The sequence below is a fragment of the Sparus aurata genome, chromosome 24, assembly GCF_900880675.1.
Source record: "Sparus aurata chromosome 24, fSpaAur1.1, whole genome shotgun sequence".
Classification (NCBI taxonomy): Eukaryota; Metazoa; Chordata; class Actinopteri; order Spariformes; family Sparidae; genus Sparus; species Sparus aurata.
Window position 1 is genome coordinate 18,376,081 of NC_044210.1, and position 15,323 is coordinate 18,391,403.

Consider the following 15,323-nt stretch of genomic DNA (forward strand, 5'->3'; position numbering starts at 1 on the left):
CTGGAGGCTCTGCAGCAGCTGAAGAGGTCAGTTTGTTTACTGGGGAAACTACAGGTCAGAATCCACTGTGTCAGCACTGCTGATGAATGTTTGTCTTACAGCTAACTGACAGAAATTCCTAACAACATTAATGATATTTTAGAAAAGATAATTTGACTATAAATGGCTTTAAAGGGATATTCCGGTGTAAGTTTAATCCATGGTCTAACAGACCGTGAAACTGTGTTAGACTCCCTCTCGAGAGATCAAGTTAGCAGACCGCTAATTTACGGAGTTTTATCAACCTCAGAAACGACCGCACGACAACAATACACTGCAGTAAATGGATCCAAATATAAACCGCCACCAAAAAGCCACAAATAATGCTCAGAACAGCACCAAACTTCAGCAACAGTACAAATAGGGTCTCAGCACATAGTCCGGGGCATCTAACCTCCGCTAGCTTAGCTGGATTTCTACTGAAAAGCTGACTAAATTTACCACTCTTCTGCAGCAGCTTCCTGTTGACGGGAAGTCCCGACGAGTCGATTACCGAGTGCAGTAGAGTTCCGCGGCTCATGGATGAAAATGTGTGATTATGACTCCATGGAAAAGCAATCAAAGTTCATATGTGTCTTACCTGCCAGTTTATAACAGTTATTATCGAGAGCGGACAGGGAAAAGAACGGAATTGAGCATTTCTAACCGCACTCGGTAATCGTCGCGTCGGGACTTCCCCGACCCGGAAGCTGATGGAGGAGAGTTGAAATCTGTTTTTAGCTTCACAATAGAAATCCAGCTAAGCTAGTGGAGGTTAGATGCCCCGGACTATGTGCTGAGACCCTATTTGTACTGTTGCTGAAGTTTGGTGCTGTTCTGAGCATTATTTGTGGCTTTTTGGTGGCGGTTTATATTTGGATCCATTTACTGCAGTGTATTGTTGTCGTGCGGTCGTTTCTGAGGTTGATAAAACTCCGTAAATTAGCGGTCTGCTAACTTGATCCCTCGAGAGGGAGTCTAACACATTTTCACTGTGATTTAGACCATGGATTAAATCTACACCGGAATATCCCTTTAATTTACCTGGTTTGTGTTCTGAGGGCTGGACACTGGACACTCGGCCTGTCAATCAAACCTGATCCACACACAAACACTGTGGTGGTTTGACCCGAGCGTCACGCTGAGGTCTGCAGGCTGAACACCGACACTGAAGGAAAGGTCAGGACATTCACAGACGGCTTCCTGCAGGTACACACACACACACACACACGCACACACACACACACACACACACACACACACACACACAGCCTTTATGACCTTTTAATTTGTACACATTGACTCCGACCACCTGCAATTACTAAACGGGATTTTTAGGAATCGTTCAGCCTGAATGTGACCCGACTCATCTGATGGGTGTGGTGCAGTTTGATTGATTATCACAGAGTTTGTCATATGCAGGACCGTTGTGTGTTTATTATTATAAAACTGTCCTCCTGTTAACAACCAGCTGCCGACTGAAGGAGCTCCGTTTACTTTCTGTTGTGATTTTATTTGACAGCGAAACGTTTCTGACTTTCCCTCCGTGTGAAGCTTCACCGAGCACCTTCACCCGCACAGTTTGACCTCCGACCTTTAACCCCGCCCACCGAACACGCACACACGCTCCACCTACTGTTGTGCGTGTGTGTCGGTGACATGGCTGCCGTTCCCCCCCTCCGTCCTTCATGTCAATATGCCAAAACATGTTGCATCAGCGCGTTGGTTTTGTCGACCCCAGCAGATGAGGCGGGTGGAGAGGTCGTCAAATATTGATGCCAGAAGCTGAAGACACACAACTGCTCCCCACTGAGGAAACTTTGAACACATCTGGGGCTTTAAGTTTAGATACGTTTACAACAGATTCAGGGAACTTTGTGACTTCCTGTTATTAACTTAAACAACTGATGGTAAAAATCTCATTCTACAACCAGCTTAAACGTTCATTTTCTGGTGTTTGTGTTGAAGAAAATGTCTTAAACGACTCGGCGGCGACAAAATCCTGTTAAAGTCACTTCTGATGTATTTAAAGAATGTGCAGAAAAACTAATGATGCTCAGAAATGTGTCATTAATGTAAAGATGTCACCCTTCTGTCATACATGGAGCAGATATGAGCTTCTACGCCCGTCCTACAGCCTGCAACAGCCAACCCACTCTCTCTTCTTCCTCCTCTCTCCTGAGCCAATCACACGCCAGCCTCCTGATGACATTTCAGATCCAGTGATATATAGTTTATAACCGTTTTTAAAGCCCCAAACTTGGAAATGCTGCAGCTTGTGTAGTTTCCTGCTTGTTTTATCTTTGACAGCAGCTAACGAGCCGTTCACAGGCCCAACAGATGACCTCTGTGATGAAACATAATCCTTTAATGCCGTTTGTGTCGAGTTCTTCAGGCTCTCCTTGTTTGTTGTGTCGACTTTGATATGATGATGTTGAATAATTCAGAGTATTTTCGGCGTCCTGCTGCTTTTTTTTTTTTTTCTCCAGTTTTTCCAGGAAGCTGCTGAAGCTCACAGATCCGCCTGACCTAAAAGCTCTGACATCTCAAGGGGCGATCGCACACTGAGCTGCCAAAAATACTCACAGTGTGTGTGTGTGTGTGTGTGTGTGTGTGTGTGTGTGTGTGCGTGTGTTATCCAGACTAGAGAGCAGAAACCACCTCGACCTAGATACCAAACAAACTGTTAAAAGAGGAGGGTTCAAGGAGACGAAGAGGACGAGGAGGAGACAGAAATGTGTGAAATGTAGGTGAAGCATCAACGACGAGACGAGAGGAGGAGAAAGTAAAAGACGGTAATTAAACGGAGGAGAAAAGAGGAGGAGGAGGAAAGATCAGAAATTGTGGGAGGAAGAAGATTTTCAGGAAAAAGAGGATGACAGATAATGAGTGTGAGTAGTGAAAAGACAAGAAGAAAAGGAGGGAGGAGAATAAAACAGGAGAATAAAGTGGAAGAAAGAGGACAAAAGGGAAAGAAGAACGTTGTGACAGGAAAGAAAAATCAGAAAAAAAAGAGGTGGAGGCAAAGAAATACAAGAGGGAAAGATGAAAACAGGAAGTAAAATGTGAGGAGAGAAGTGTAACGAGGAAACAGGAAGAGAAAAGTGTAGAAGAAGAAGAAGAAGAAGACTGGTGCTGGTTTGGAGGTCACGGCCTCCCTCCTGTTGGTCTGATGGATCCACACTGACAACCACAGACCACTGGAGACCACTGTGTGTGTGTGTGTGTGTGTGTGTGTGTGTGTGTGTGTGTGTGTGTGTGTGAGACTAAGCTTGAAAACACACACACACACACACACACACACACACACACACACCCTCTCTTCCCAGTTTCCCTGGAGGTGTTTTTTCTTTATCGACTGGCTCCGACTGGAAACACACACACACACACACACACACACACACACACACACACACACACACACAGACGTCAGAGGTCAAACAGGAAGTACTTTACACGTACATACGACAGGTTTAACATCCGTCAGAGTGTGTGTGAGGTCACAGCGCTGTAGTTTAACTCTGAGTGGTGTTTTGTCCAGTTCAGCTGATTACAGGAGCTGCAGCAGTGACACTGTAGTATCGCAGTAGTACGTAGTAGTACGTAGTAGTATCGCAGTAGTACGTAGTAGTATCGCAGTAGTACGTAGTAGTATCGCAGTAGTACGTAGTAGTATCGCAGTAGTACGTAGTAGTATCGTAGTAGTACGTAGTAGTATCGCAGTAGTATGTAGTACTACTGTAGTTTCCCTGGAGGCAGCTGCAGCTTCAGCAGCAGTGTGTAGTTAATATTTGCAGTCCAGTCCTCCCACTAGTACAGTAGTAGTAGGTGTGGTACAGTTGATGGACAGATGGCGCCGCTCAGGGTGTCAGCGCTGACACTGAGTGATGATGATGATGATGATGATGATGTTTATTCCACAGAATTGGTTCACACTCAGTGAGGAGTCTTCATCACCGTGTTCAGAGTGGTTGGACTCTGGAGGACGAGCTGGAAACAGGACCAACAGATCCAACATGAAATCAAACTCCTCCGCGTCGTCCTGTCAGATCTGAGGACCTGATTGAGGACGTGGCGGCGGCAGGGACAATCTGCTGGCGCCGGCCCGCTCCTCCTCGTCCCCCTGACCTCTGCGACCTCTCCGAGGCTCTTCCTGTCGCCCAGTCACAGCTGCCATGTTGGATCTGAGGAGCGGCGTGAACGAGCCGCCACGCTGCACCGCCGCTGTCACACTCATTAACACCTCCACCCGTCACACACACACACACACACACACACACACACATTCACACGTACCGTACCAGTGTGTACACACACCTACAGAGTCTCCACGTCCACTCGGATCCTGTCACACGTGGTTCTGTTGGGTCTGAATCAGCTTTATGGATCAGTTTGTGATCCAGCACCACCTTTACTACATCTTTACTGCTGTTGTCAAAGTAAAAACAAACTGTACACATAGAAACAACTGTTTTATTCTCACAACATAATAAATAAACTACTGCTGCTGATGTGAATCCTCTCTTTGTTTCCAGCAGAGCTGTCGCGCCCCCTGCTGGCCGCTCCGAGCACCGCACACAGGTCGCACTGATGACGTCACATCAGCCTCACCTGCTCTGCCTGCAGTCAGGTGAGACAAACTGGTGCTGAGGATTCTGGATCATTCAGAACCACACAGGCTGCAGGACATCGATCACATCATGCAGATATGAGGAAGATAATAGATGTGATCGTAGAAAAAAAAATATATTAGTCAACAGAAGCGAAAATTATAGAAAAATAGACAAAAAAATGTTATGGGAAAAAATATAGAAAAATAAGATTAAAAAATACAGAAAAATTAAATAAAAAACAATGAATCAAAAAATGATAATAAAAAAAAACAACAGAGCAAAAAATACAGAAAATAAAATACAGTCAAGCAAAATGTCAGAAAAAAAACAACTAATACAAAAGTTAGAAATTAAAATAAAGTACAATTGAGCAAAAATTGGCAGAATAATTTAATTAAAAAACTAAAAATCTAATTTTAAAAAAACAACTCCACAAAAACTACAGAAAAATATTCAGCAGCTTTTATTATTTTGTTTCTTTTCGTGTGTTTTCAGGTTTAAATATCATTTATTTTAACTTAAAGATCCATTAATAGAAATATCTGTTAAATCAATCATCATCTGTTTTAATCATTGATTTCACATTAATTTTTCCATTTGGAAGAAAGAAATGATGTAGAAAACATATTTATTAATGAAACATTAAATTAAATACATCGTGTTGAAAACAAAACTCAAGTAACCAGTTCCTTTTCAAAATAAGTCTTTTCTGTCAAACACTTCAGCAGGTAAACACACGTCACAGAGATCTCAGATCTACTTTAAAGGCACCATGACTGAGTACAAGTTCTGAATGTTGATGTAAAAGAAGAAGCACTAAGAAAAGCAGATGAAGCGGTGAAAGTGAGAGTGAGACTTTAATGTCCCCGCAGCAGCAGAACATGGAGGTAATCCTCTCACCAGGATTAACGATTAGCGTCTTCATCGAAGCCGACGCAGCTTTCAGCTTCACTGTCAGTGTTTGTGTCTCGCTGTAATCCTGCTGATAGTCTCAGTAAATCTACACCGTATACGTACCGACGACTCGTATGTAAAGTATTTCTACATCAGATGAAATCACAAACACATAATCCAGAATATAAACTATTAAAGCAGCAACAGCAGCACACATGTAGGTTCAGTACAGTGAGGAACAATCAGCCTGAGTGATCAGGGGAGATGTAACTGAAGGAGTTTCCAGCTGCTGTTATTGTGCTGCACGATGATCCGGGTCGAGTCAAAGGCCGAGCTGACACCGGATCCGTGCAGACACCCAATATCAGTGAGAGGAAACACTACTGTACCATCTCTGACCGACACTGTCTGGACACCGTCTCCGATACGAGCTCCGGTTCTGCAGCGAGCGGAGGTGGTTTATCTGGGCCGAGGATTTGGACGGTATTAGTGTAATCTTCCTCTCTGTGACCAACAGGTCCGCTCGCTCATCATCATCACCGTCTCTCCGATACGTCCCGGCTGCATCCTACAGATGAGAGTAAACAATCTCCCAGCTGGGTCTGCAGATCGCTCCGTCAGCCGAGGGTCAAAGCTTCAGCCTCATCCAGGAACAGCATGTTTTTCGGGCTCTGTAATTCATTTTTTGTAGACGTAATACCTTTAATGTTCCGTCCTCCTTAATCCGGCATAATCACCAGAAAATCAGGCACCAAAAGAGCAGGTCCTGACCTTTGACCCGCTGGAGTTTCAGTCGCTCATCGAGTTGTTATATCGAGGAACTGAAGCTCAGATCATCCCACTCGTTCACTGTGCTGCAGGAGTCAAACTGGAGCTCACATGTGTGTTTATAGTTGCTTTAAAAACACATTTTATCATGTAAACTGTGCAGACAGAAGCATCCTGTCTAACAGATCCCTCAGCTGAAAACACTTCTTACAGATCCAGTGAATTAATGCTCAACCTTCAATCAACGTCTTCAAATAGTTGGTGACAGATCTCTCTCCTTCAAACTCGTTTTAAACGCCTTGTTTCAGACGTATTCAACAGATAAATGCTCACTAAATGTTCTTCTTTAAATATCTAAAAGAAATACTAGAAATAAAAGGAGGAAGGAAGAAAAACTTGGACAGCGAAGACATGTGTTTGCACCACTTTCAACAAACCTAACCACACAATTAAAACAGAAACAAACATATTAAAACAGTGTGTTTGTCTAAAATAACACATAAACATTAAATGAATACAGAACAAAGTGTTTTTCATCTATACTTCATGTCGTATTTACTTAAAGAAGGATTTACAGAAACTCAATCACTTCACCTCTCTCTATTCTTTTTGATCCAACATATAAAAGCTATAAATATCCTGCAGATTAACACCCGCCCGCCCGCCTGCTTACAATCAATCAAATCTGTCCAGACCGTCTAATTCTCTCTCGGCGGTCCGGCCCGGCTTCAATCTCTCTCAGCTCCCCCTCCCACAACCTGCCGCCTGGTGAATAATTGACGAGCTCTCCCTCCCTCCCTCTCTTCTCTGTGTCTCTTTCCATCTCGCTGTCTCCGCGCTGTCACTCGTCCACAGCTTCTTCTGGCCGCGACATCCCGCCTCCGTCATGTCCAGTGTCCACCTGCTGCCGGCTGTCAGCAGGTAAAACAGCCGCGGGAACACGAGAGCAGCTGCTGGTAAGACTGAAGCTCAGACAGCAGAGCGACGGACGAGGATGAAGCTCTTTTCATCCTCGTCTTTTAACTGTTTTTCTTGCTTTATTGATGAAGAGATTTTGTGAAAGAGAAGAAAAGAGAAACAAGGAGCTTAAAAGTGTCTTTATGTTTGACTTTAAGGCATTTTTGTCGTGTTTGTGTTCTTTAAAATCATGAGCACGTCCACAGAATGAAGATAAATGAAACTATAGTAGAATAAGAAGAAGAAAGTTGCTCTTTATGTCTTTCAGAGGAATTAAATGTTGACTTCAGACTAATTCAACACCTTTTTACATGATTCTTGCACCTTTTCAAAACCATTTTGGTGCCTTAAACTTTTTTTGTGAGGAGATAAAGACCTGAATCTAGGGCTGCACAAAAAATCGTTAAAAAATCGCGATCTCGATTCACACATACACGTGATCTCATTTCTACACACAGCGATTCTGAAGCATTTTATATCTCGAGCCGAATCACAAACAAATGCTCCTATTTTCCTCACGGATTTTTTGAAGCGCCCCCAAACGCAGCACGGCCGCTGCCTCCTCCCTCAACCTGTGGTAAAGCGTCTTTACAACACGGGATTCAGTGGCGGAAGCCCGCCTGCAGTTGAGTGTTTGGAAGGAGTGAGTGAGAGGCCGTTTAGACAAGCCAGCAAGCCGCCAATCTGCCCGTCCTATTGACGGCTAGGTCCGCGGTTTTAGACAGAGGACGGTACACTTATTTCCACCTCGACTGCTAGCTTGTTGTTGTAGCGACAAGCTAGGAACGGTCGCTACTTTCAAATTAAAAGCCCCCCGCTAAGAACCCAGTTCTAAACTCCAATGGGGTGCAATGTAAAGCTCTTATTTTGAAGACAAATTTGTTGTCAACTGTTTGCAGCCCAACTTAGGGCTTCACGTCACGTCACCTCTGAGGCGGCTTTTGGAAAAGGAAGAATATTATGCCTCCGTTTTAGAAAGCCAATCACAGCAGCTATCACATATCACCTAGCCAAAGCTACGGCCCCAATAAACACTGTACAACATGAGGTATTAGAGGATGCCCTCTCATCTTGGAGACTAATTTTTTTTTACTTTTGTAAAAATCATTTATTATCCAATGATAGAACTAACAAAACAAAAAAAACATTGCTTTGGCAGAGGCATAGTAGTATGCCTCTGCCATACTACAATGTTTTTTTTTTGTTTTGTTCAAGTTCATCAGTGCAATAAACATTTTGTGAAAAAAATCGTGCCAGAGAATCGTGATCTCAATTCTAAGCAAAAAAAATCGTGATTCACATTTTTTCCAGAATCGTGCAGCCCTACCTGAATCAAAGTGAAACGATGGCATAAGCAGTTACTTTTTAATTCAAAGGTTATAACATCGTACAAACCTGACTCCTGACTCTGTGTGGTTGCTTGCAGAGCCATGAAGGACTTCCTGCTCCTCGTGCTGCTGCTGACGGAGGCCTCCAGGTGCAGCAGCAGCAGGTGCGAGCTGGGCTGCGACTGTCGAGGAGATCTCAAGTTCACCATCTGTTCCCGGGCGCTCTTCACCGCGCTGCCCGGCAGAGTCCCGCCCACCACCGAGCTCCTCGACCTGTCCGACAACAGCATCTCTGTCATCCCCGAGCGCTCCTTCACCAAAAACCGCAAGCTGCGCATCCTCCTGCTGCAGAACAACAACATCAGCGCGGTGGAGGACGGAGGCTTCTCTCAGCTGGAGTTCCTGCAGAAGTTGGACCTGAGCTGGAACCGGATCTCCACCCTGACGGAGGGTTTCTCCATCGGCCTGGCGTTCCTGCGGGAGCTGCAGCTCGCCCACAACCACCTGACGAGCCTGGACAGCCGCAGCTTCCTGCACCTGGACGGCCTGCAGAGGCTGAACCTGACCAGCAACAGCATCCACACCATCCAGGTGAGGTCCTTCTCCTCCATGAGCATGCTGCGGCAGCTCCACCTGGAGGACAACCAGCTGACGTCCCTGCGGAGCGGCATCTTCTCCATGCTGCGCTCGCTGGAGGTCCTGAATCTGGCCGGGAACCAGATCAGCCAGACGGAGGAGGGCGTCTTCAAGCCGCTCACCAGCATGACGCTGCTCAACCTGGCCAACAACCGCATGTCCACCGTCCACTTCAAGACGTTCCTGAGCATCCACACCTACAGCACCCACATCCTGCTGGAGAGGAACCCGTGGAACTGCGAGTGCGACCTGCAGAGAGTCTTCAAGAAGCTGCGCAGCATCCAGAGGCTCTTCCTGGACGACTACTACAACCTGACCTGCAAGGAGCCGCCGGTGCTGGAGGACTACCGGCTCACGGACGTGGACTCGGGGCTGTGCCTCGCCGAGACCGTCACCGTGCTCATCATCACCGTCACCGTGGTGATCACCGTGCTGGCCGCCATGCTGATGGGCGAGAGGAAGAGGAAGAAGAAGAAGAAGGGGAAGCACTGGACGCAGCAGGGGGAGCTGTCAGATGAGTCGGACTACTGAAACACAACTTTCTTTCTCCTTTCTCTGTTTGTCAAACGAGTTCGAAACAGCTGTTTGACTTTTACGCTTGTTGCTTAAATCCCACAGGATCATCTGCACGACCGGAGAGAGATTTCAGACTCTGTGGTTCATTTTGTGGGATTTCACAACCGACTCTGTGCCGAGAATTACTCTGAAACATCTGCTTCATAAACAAACACTTTCATTTTCTTCAAACGCAGAGTCTCTAGGAATCACAGAGGTTTATTTTCTCATCTTAACTGTTTGAATGATGAATATCACTTTAAACAGGATGTTTAAGACCAACTTTTCCCCCTCATGTCACATTTTCCAATTAAAAAACCAGACTTCTCAACACGTCAACTGTCTTAGTGTGAATCAGAGGGCTGCAGCGTCCTCTGCAGGTGATTGAGGGTACTGCAGTGGACACCACATGGGTGGGGTTTGTGTTTCCAGGCACCACACACACATTAAAATCCACAGTAATGACACTTTGCTGAACCACAGTGAGAGGAAGATGTTTTGATCCGTGTTGATTAGTATTTATGCAGCTGCAACTACAATTTCTGACTATTTTTCTCTGATAAAAACACATAAAAACTGACACTTAATATGACTTTTGACTAGTTTTGTAACAAATGTGATATCTGCCTTGTAAAAAAGAATATAGGTCAACTTCTATACATGTTCCAAAATTACTGTTTTGTTGAATTCTGGTAGAAAATAATATTATTTTATGTGATATTTGACCAATAATCTCCAAAACAGAGCATTAATTAGTCACATTTTGATACTTCTGCACCATTAATGAGTGATAATGTCATAATATGTCCTCATATAACACATCTGTGCTCCTCAACCATGTGTTTATGGTGATTAAATGTTTTATTTCTGCAGCAGACATTCCCCTGAGGACTGTGACCAGAGTCCTATAGTCTGTTGTGTTCATTTAAAACGAATCACTGGAATGTTTTCATGTGTGATTAGTGGAAGTTTCCCCTTTAATTAAGACTCAGGAGACCTTTAGGTGGAGTCGTTCGGCTACTTCAAGACATCACAATTTACCACTGAGGGAAACCGGAAGTCAACAAAATAAAAGCATAGAAATTGCGTCTCGTAAAGAAACAAAGGGTGGAGACACACACAAGGAATTCAATAGATAACAAACATGTAGACAACAAATATACAAAATATGTCACCTAAAGCAACTTAAAACTAAAAATAAGCTGGAGCTGGTTTTGTTTTTTGGCTATTTTAGAGGCTTTTTGTGGGCATTTTGGGGGGAAATTTGGGGGCGTGTTGGAGGAATATTTTGGGGTATGGGGAGGGGCATTTTAAGGGCTTTATTGGGGCATTTTATGGGGGAGTGTTTGTCAATTTTGAGGGGACCGGGGGCACTTTTGGGGGGCACTTTGGGGATTTTTTTGGGGCATCTTTTGGGGTCTTTGGGATATTTTGGGGCTTTTTTTGTGCATTTTTTGCTTGAAAGGTGTTTTACTTTATACATTTCACTGCTATAAATTGTTGAATAAGTAAATGGTGGAATTTTGATACAGCTAACACAATTTTACGCAAATCCTGAGGTTGAGAATTGATCAATACTCATTTTAAAACCGTAAATACTTTAATAAAATCATTGTTTTCTTGTTTTGGAATAATAACAATACAATAAAATACTCACAATTAACAAACAAAACAAATAATAATCAGTTAATTAGCTAAATGTTTCCAACGGTCGAATACGTCAGTTGGGTGTTTTATTTTGGAAGCAGGGACCGGAAGCTGTAACGGCCGTCATGGCGGACTTGACGGCGCAGTGTGAGGACAGGTGGGAGCTCCGGTCTGACGGGCTGCTGCTGTTGTTCTCTGTACAAAGAGACGCAGCGGAGCCGGGAGAAACACTTCACACTCATGTGGAAATAATAATCATGAAGACGTGTCGCTGATTTTCAAACATTTTCCGCTAAATTAAAGTCGTAAAAATGGCGGGTTTTGTGTGAAAAACGTCCGAGCGAGGAGAGAAATTGAAGAGAAACTGCGCAGTCATAGTTTAATGGGAGCGGTGACCTGAGCAGGTAGGACAATTAATTCACCTTGAGATGAAATGTCTTGTTTAACATTTAGTCTGTCTTAATGTGTTTAAACACTTTAATTGGTGTGATCACGTCACCGCTGTAACGTGCACCAACGTTCTGCTCGTCTGACCGGTTTACACTGTGTTTAAATGACGGGCGCCATTTTAGCTAATTAACGTCTTTCTCCGGTTGAAATATGTTGAGTTTATTTTGTTTTCCGGCTAAAATAAAGTCGCTTTGTTCGGGATGACAGCTACTTCCGCATAGGACCGTCAGTGACAGTCAGTGACGGGTTCCAAGCCGCGGTCCGAGGACCTGCGGCGGGCCGTGCAGGCCCACATCACCGGGCGTCTCTCAATATGTATCGATCAGTGATCAGCTTTCATGATCAGGTTCAGTGCTCTAGTGACACAGTACTGGGTCTCACACTGTGGTCCTGGTCCTGGTTCTGATCCCTGTTAAGGTCCACAGCAACACATGTTGACATTACTTTGTTTTAATAACAGAAAAAAGATGATTTCTCTGTTTTTACTCCATCCAGACCACAATAATACTACTTAATAATAAACTACAATCAATAACACCACAGACAGGTTAATTTAGCCTCTTTTGTGTATAAAAAAGGAGTCAAAATGATTCAAAATTACCTAAATACTCCATCCAGAATACATGAATTAAAACAATAGAGGTGAATAGACTGTTTACAATCAATAACACTATAAACAGCTCAATTAAGACCCTTTTGTATAATAAAAGTGAGTACAAATGTCCAAAAGGACAAAAATGTCATTGTTTTTACTGTTTAACATGTTTTCAGATTTCTGTAACATTTATTTAACCTGAGAAAACACAAAGCGTTGTGTTATTTCACCTCCCTCTCCTCTTTCTTTGTGTGTTTTGTAAATAAGATGCAGGTTTCACAAAACTGAATTGTTAAAAAGCTTTAAAAATGGGATGTAATCAGTCACAGAGTCCCAAATAACTCAACTGTGACTGTTTCTACTCCATCCAGACCACAATAGTTTAAAACATCGACACAATAAGACTCCAGAGAGAGTTTAATAAACATTTTTAGATGAATAAATCCTGTATTTTAATTGTGAAAACACATAAAAGGAGTGATTTCATTTTTGTAATGTTTGTATACATAAAATACAGGTTTCAGTGAAGTAAACATTGTTCAAGTTTATAACATGAGAGTTGATACTTTATAACACGCATTAAAATATCAAAATATTGAATCATTTGTATGGAAAATACATTATTTGATTAAATATATTAACTGATTTATATTTTAGATTGTTTATGTGTTCATAACCGCTTTTATTTGTTTTAGTAATTCTCCTATAAACATATTTGTTTATTCATTATTGACTTTAATGACATTGACAGTTGATGAATCACACTGTAGTTACAGAAGCGTTACGACCTTAAAGAGACACGTGATGATGATGACAGGGTCGAGTTCCTGTTCACAGATTTAAAGCTCCCAGATGTTCCACTAAAGAGAGATGAAACAGGTGTATCTGTAGGAGGAGACACCTTGTCAGTCATTAAAGGTGGCTTCAGTCGTCACGGCAGCAGAACGTCTGCATCGTTTGGTTGTTGAACGCTGCTCGGCCGCTCTCACACTCATTTCCTTATCTTCCAGATATGGCAGCTGACGATAAGGTTGCCATCCTGACAGACGACGAGGAGGAGCAGAAGAGGAGGTACGTGTTGGCGGAGCCGTTCAACACCCTGACGATGGAGCGGCAGGCGGGTGAGGCCGAGATGCCGGCGGCCACCTCCGACGCCCCGCCCGAACAGCCGCCGGCCTCGAAGTCCATCGACTGCTGCGAGAGGATGTGCCTCCGCATCAACAGCCACCTCCTCGTCTCCAAAGTCTTCTACTTCTTCTTCTACGCCGCCTACGGCTCGCTGCACCCTCTGCTGGCCGTCTACTACAAGCAGCTCGGCTTGTCGGCCAGTCGCAGCGGGCTGCTCGTCGGTATTCGCTACTTCATCGAGTTCTGCAGCGCCCCCTTCTGGGGCGTCGTGGCGGACCGCTTCAAGAAGGGAAAAACTGTTCTGTTGTTTTCTGTTTTCTGCTGGTTGGTGTTCAACTGCGGCATCGGCTTCGTCAAACCAGCTGAGATGAAGTGCGTGGAGAAAGGTGCGGCTCCTCTGACGACGGCGTCGCCCCTGACGACGACCCTCCCGCACGATAACGCCACGCAGCTGAGCAACTCCACCAACCACACCAGAACCCGCCGGAGCTTATTCGACTTCCCTGGACTCCCTGAACTCCTGGACTCCTTTGTCAGGGAGCTCCACAGGCAGAGGCGGAGCGTGGACACCAACGTGACCTCACCTCCCGCCATGACGGCAGCGAACACCACCCAGCACACCCCAGAAACCACCCTCTCCTCCACCACCCACTCCTCCACCACCCGCTCCTCCACCACCCTCTCCTCCACCACCCGCTCCTCCACCACTACTCCTACTACCACCACCAATGCCACTACCACCACCACCAAAACCACCACCACCACCACCACCTCCCCTGCTCCAACCAAAGCCAAGGAGTACATGATCATCTACAACAAGGACCAGGTGGAGTCCATCTTCCTGCTCATCCTGCTCGTCATCATCGTGGGCGAGTTCTTCAGCGCCCCCGCCATCACCATCGTGGACACCATCACCCTGCAGTACCTCGGGAAGGCTCGTGACCGCTACGGGCTGCAGAGGATGTGGGGCTCGCTGGGCTGGGGCCTCGTCATGCTGCTGGTCGGCATCTGGATCGACAACACGCACGTCGCCGGCGTGATGGACGGCAAGGGCTGCGACATCCCCGAAGTCCGCATGCACAACTACATGATCGCCTTCATCGTGTTTGGCGTGCTGATGGGGGTGGCGTTCATCGTCGCCACCCAGTTTTACTTTGAAAAAGGTGCCAGCTACCAGCAGGAGGTCCCGGAGGGGGTGGTGGCGGAGGCGGACAGCCCGAGAGCGTTACCCGAGTCCAGCTCCACCTCGGACCAGACTCCCATCAGCCCCGGCGCCCAGGAGGAGTTCCACTACAGCGACCTGCTGAAGCTCCTGTGCAGCGTGCGCTACAGCTCCGTCCTCTTCGTCGCCTGGTTCATGGGCTTCGGCTACGGCTTCGTCTTCACCTTCCTGTACTGGCACCTGGAGGACCTGAAGGGGACCACCACGCTGTTCGGGGTCTGCTCCATCCTGAGCCACGTCTCCGAGCTCGCCGCCTACTTCACCAGCCACAAGTTCATCGAGCTCGTCGGACACGTCAGGTAAGACGCGCTTAACTACTTTTATTTCCTAATTTATCAGATATTCTTATTGTTAAAGTTCCCAGAGCCCAAAGTGACGTCTTTAAATGTCAGAATTTACTCGTTTATCCCAAATATTCCATTTAGAATCACATAAAAGAGGGAAAACAACGTAGAATGAGTGACAGTTTTATGACTCGCTGTTGGACTGTGTGATGTTGACCGACTGAAACT

The 15,323-nt window shown here is 45.3% G+C and overlaps 2 protein-coding genes and 1 pseudogene across 11 annotated transcripts in view; all 3 read left to right on the plus strand.

Moving 5' to 3' along the window:
* The window catches only part of ahr1b (aryl hydrocarbon receptor 1b), a 43,110-nt gene extending 35,861 nt beyond the window's left edge, over window positions 1-7,249 (plus strand). Inside the window, exons 13-15 of one of the 5 annotated variants that reach the window (XR_003982998.1) lie at window positions 1,080-1,227; window positions 4,554-4,648; window positions 7,149-7,249. The gene's annotated coding sequence lies outside the window, so the exon portion shown is untranslated. Of the gene's footprint in view, window positions 1-1,079; window positions 1,228-1,540; window positions 1,621-2,660; window positions 2,860-3,941; window positions 4,361-4,553; window positions 4,649-7,148 lie in introns of those variants that run through there. The other 4 variants (XR_003982999.1, XR_003983000.1, XR_003983002.1 and 1 more) reach the window with 4 other exon arrangements.
* A 591-nt stretch (window positions 7,250-7,840) lies between these two features.
* On the plus strand, window positions 7,841-10,664 carry LOC115577043 (insulin-like growth factor-binding protein complex acid labile subunit; annotated as a pseudogene).
* An 851-nt stretch (window positions 10,665-11,515) lies between these two features.
* Window positions 11,516-15,323, plus strand: part of LOC115577022 (major facilitator superfamily domain-containing protein 6-A) — a 34,396-nt gene continuing 30,588 nt past the window's right edge. For 2 of the 6 annotated variants that reach the window (XM_030409786.1, XM_030409787.1), the window contains exons 1-2: window positions 11,517-11,820; window positions 13,472-15,110. In XM_030409786.1, coding sequence (XP_030265646.1) covers window positions 13,474-15,110 — 1,637 coding nt within the window. In that variant the 5' untranslated portion in view covers window positions 11,517-11,820; window positions 13,472-13,473. Of the gene's footprint in view, window positions 11,821-13,471; window positions 15,111-15,323 lie in introns of all 6 variants that reach the window. The other 4 variants (XM_030409783.1, XM_030409785.1, XM_030409782.1 and 1 more) reach the window with 4 other exon arrangements.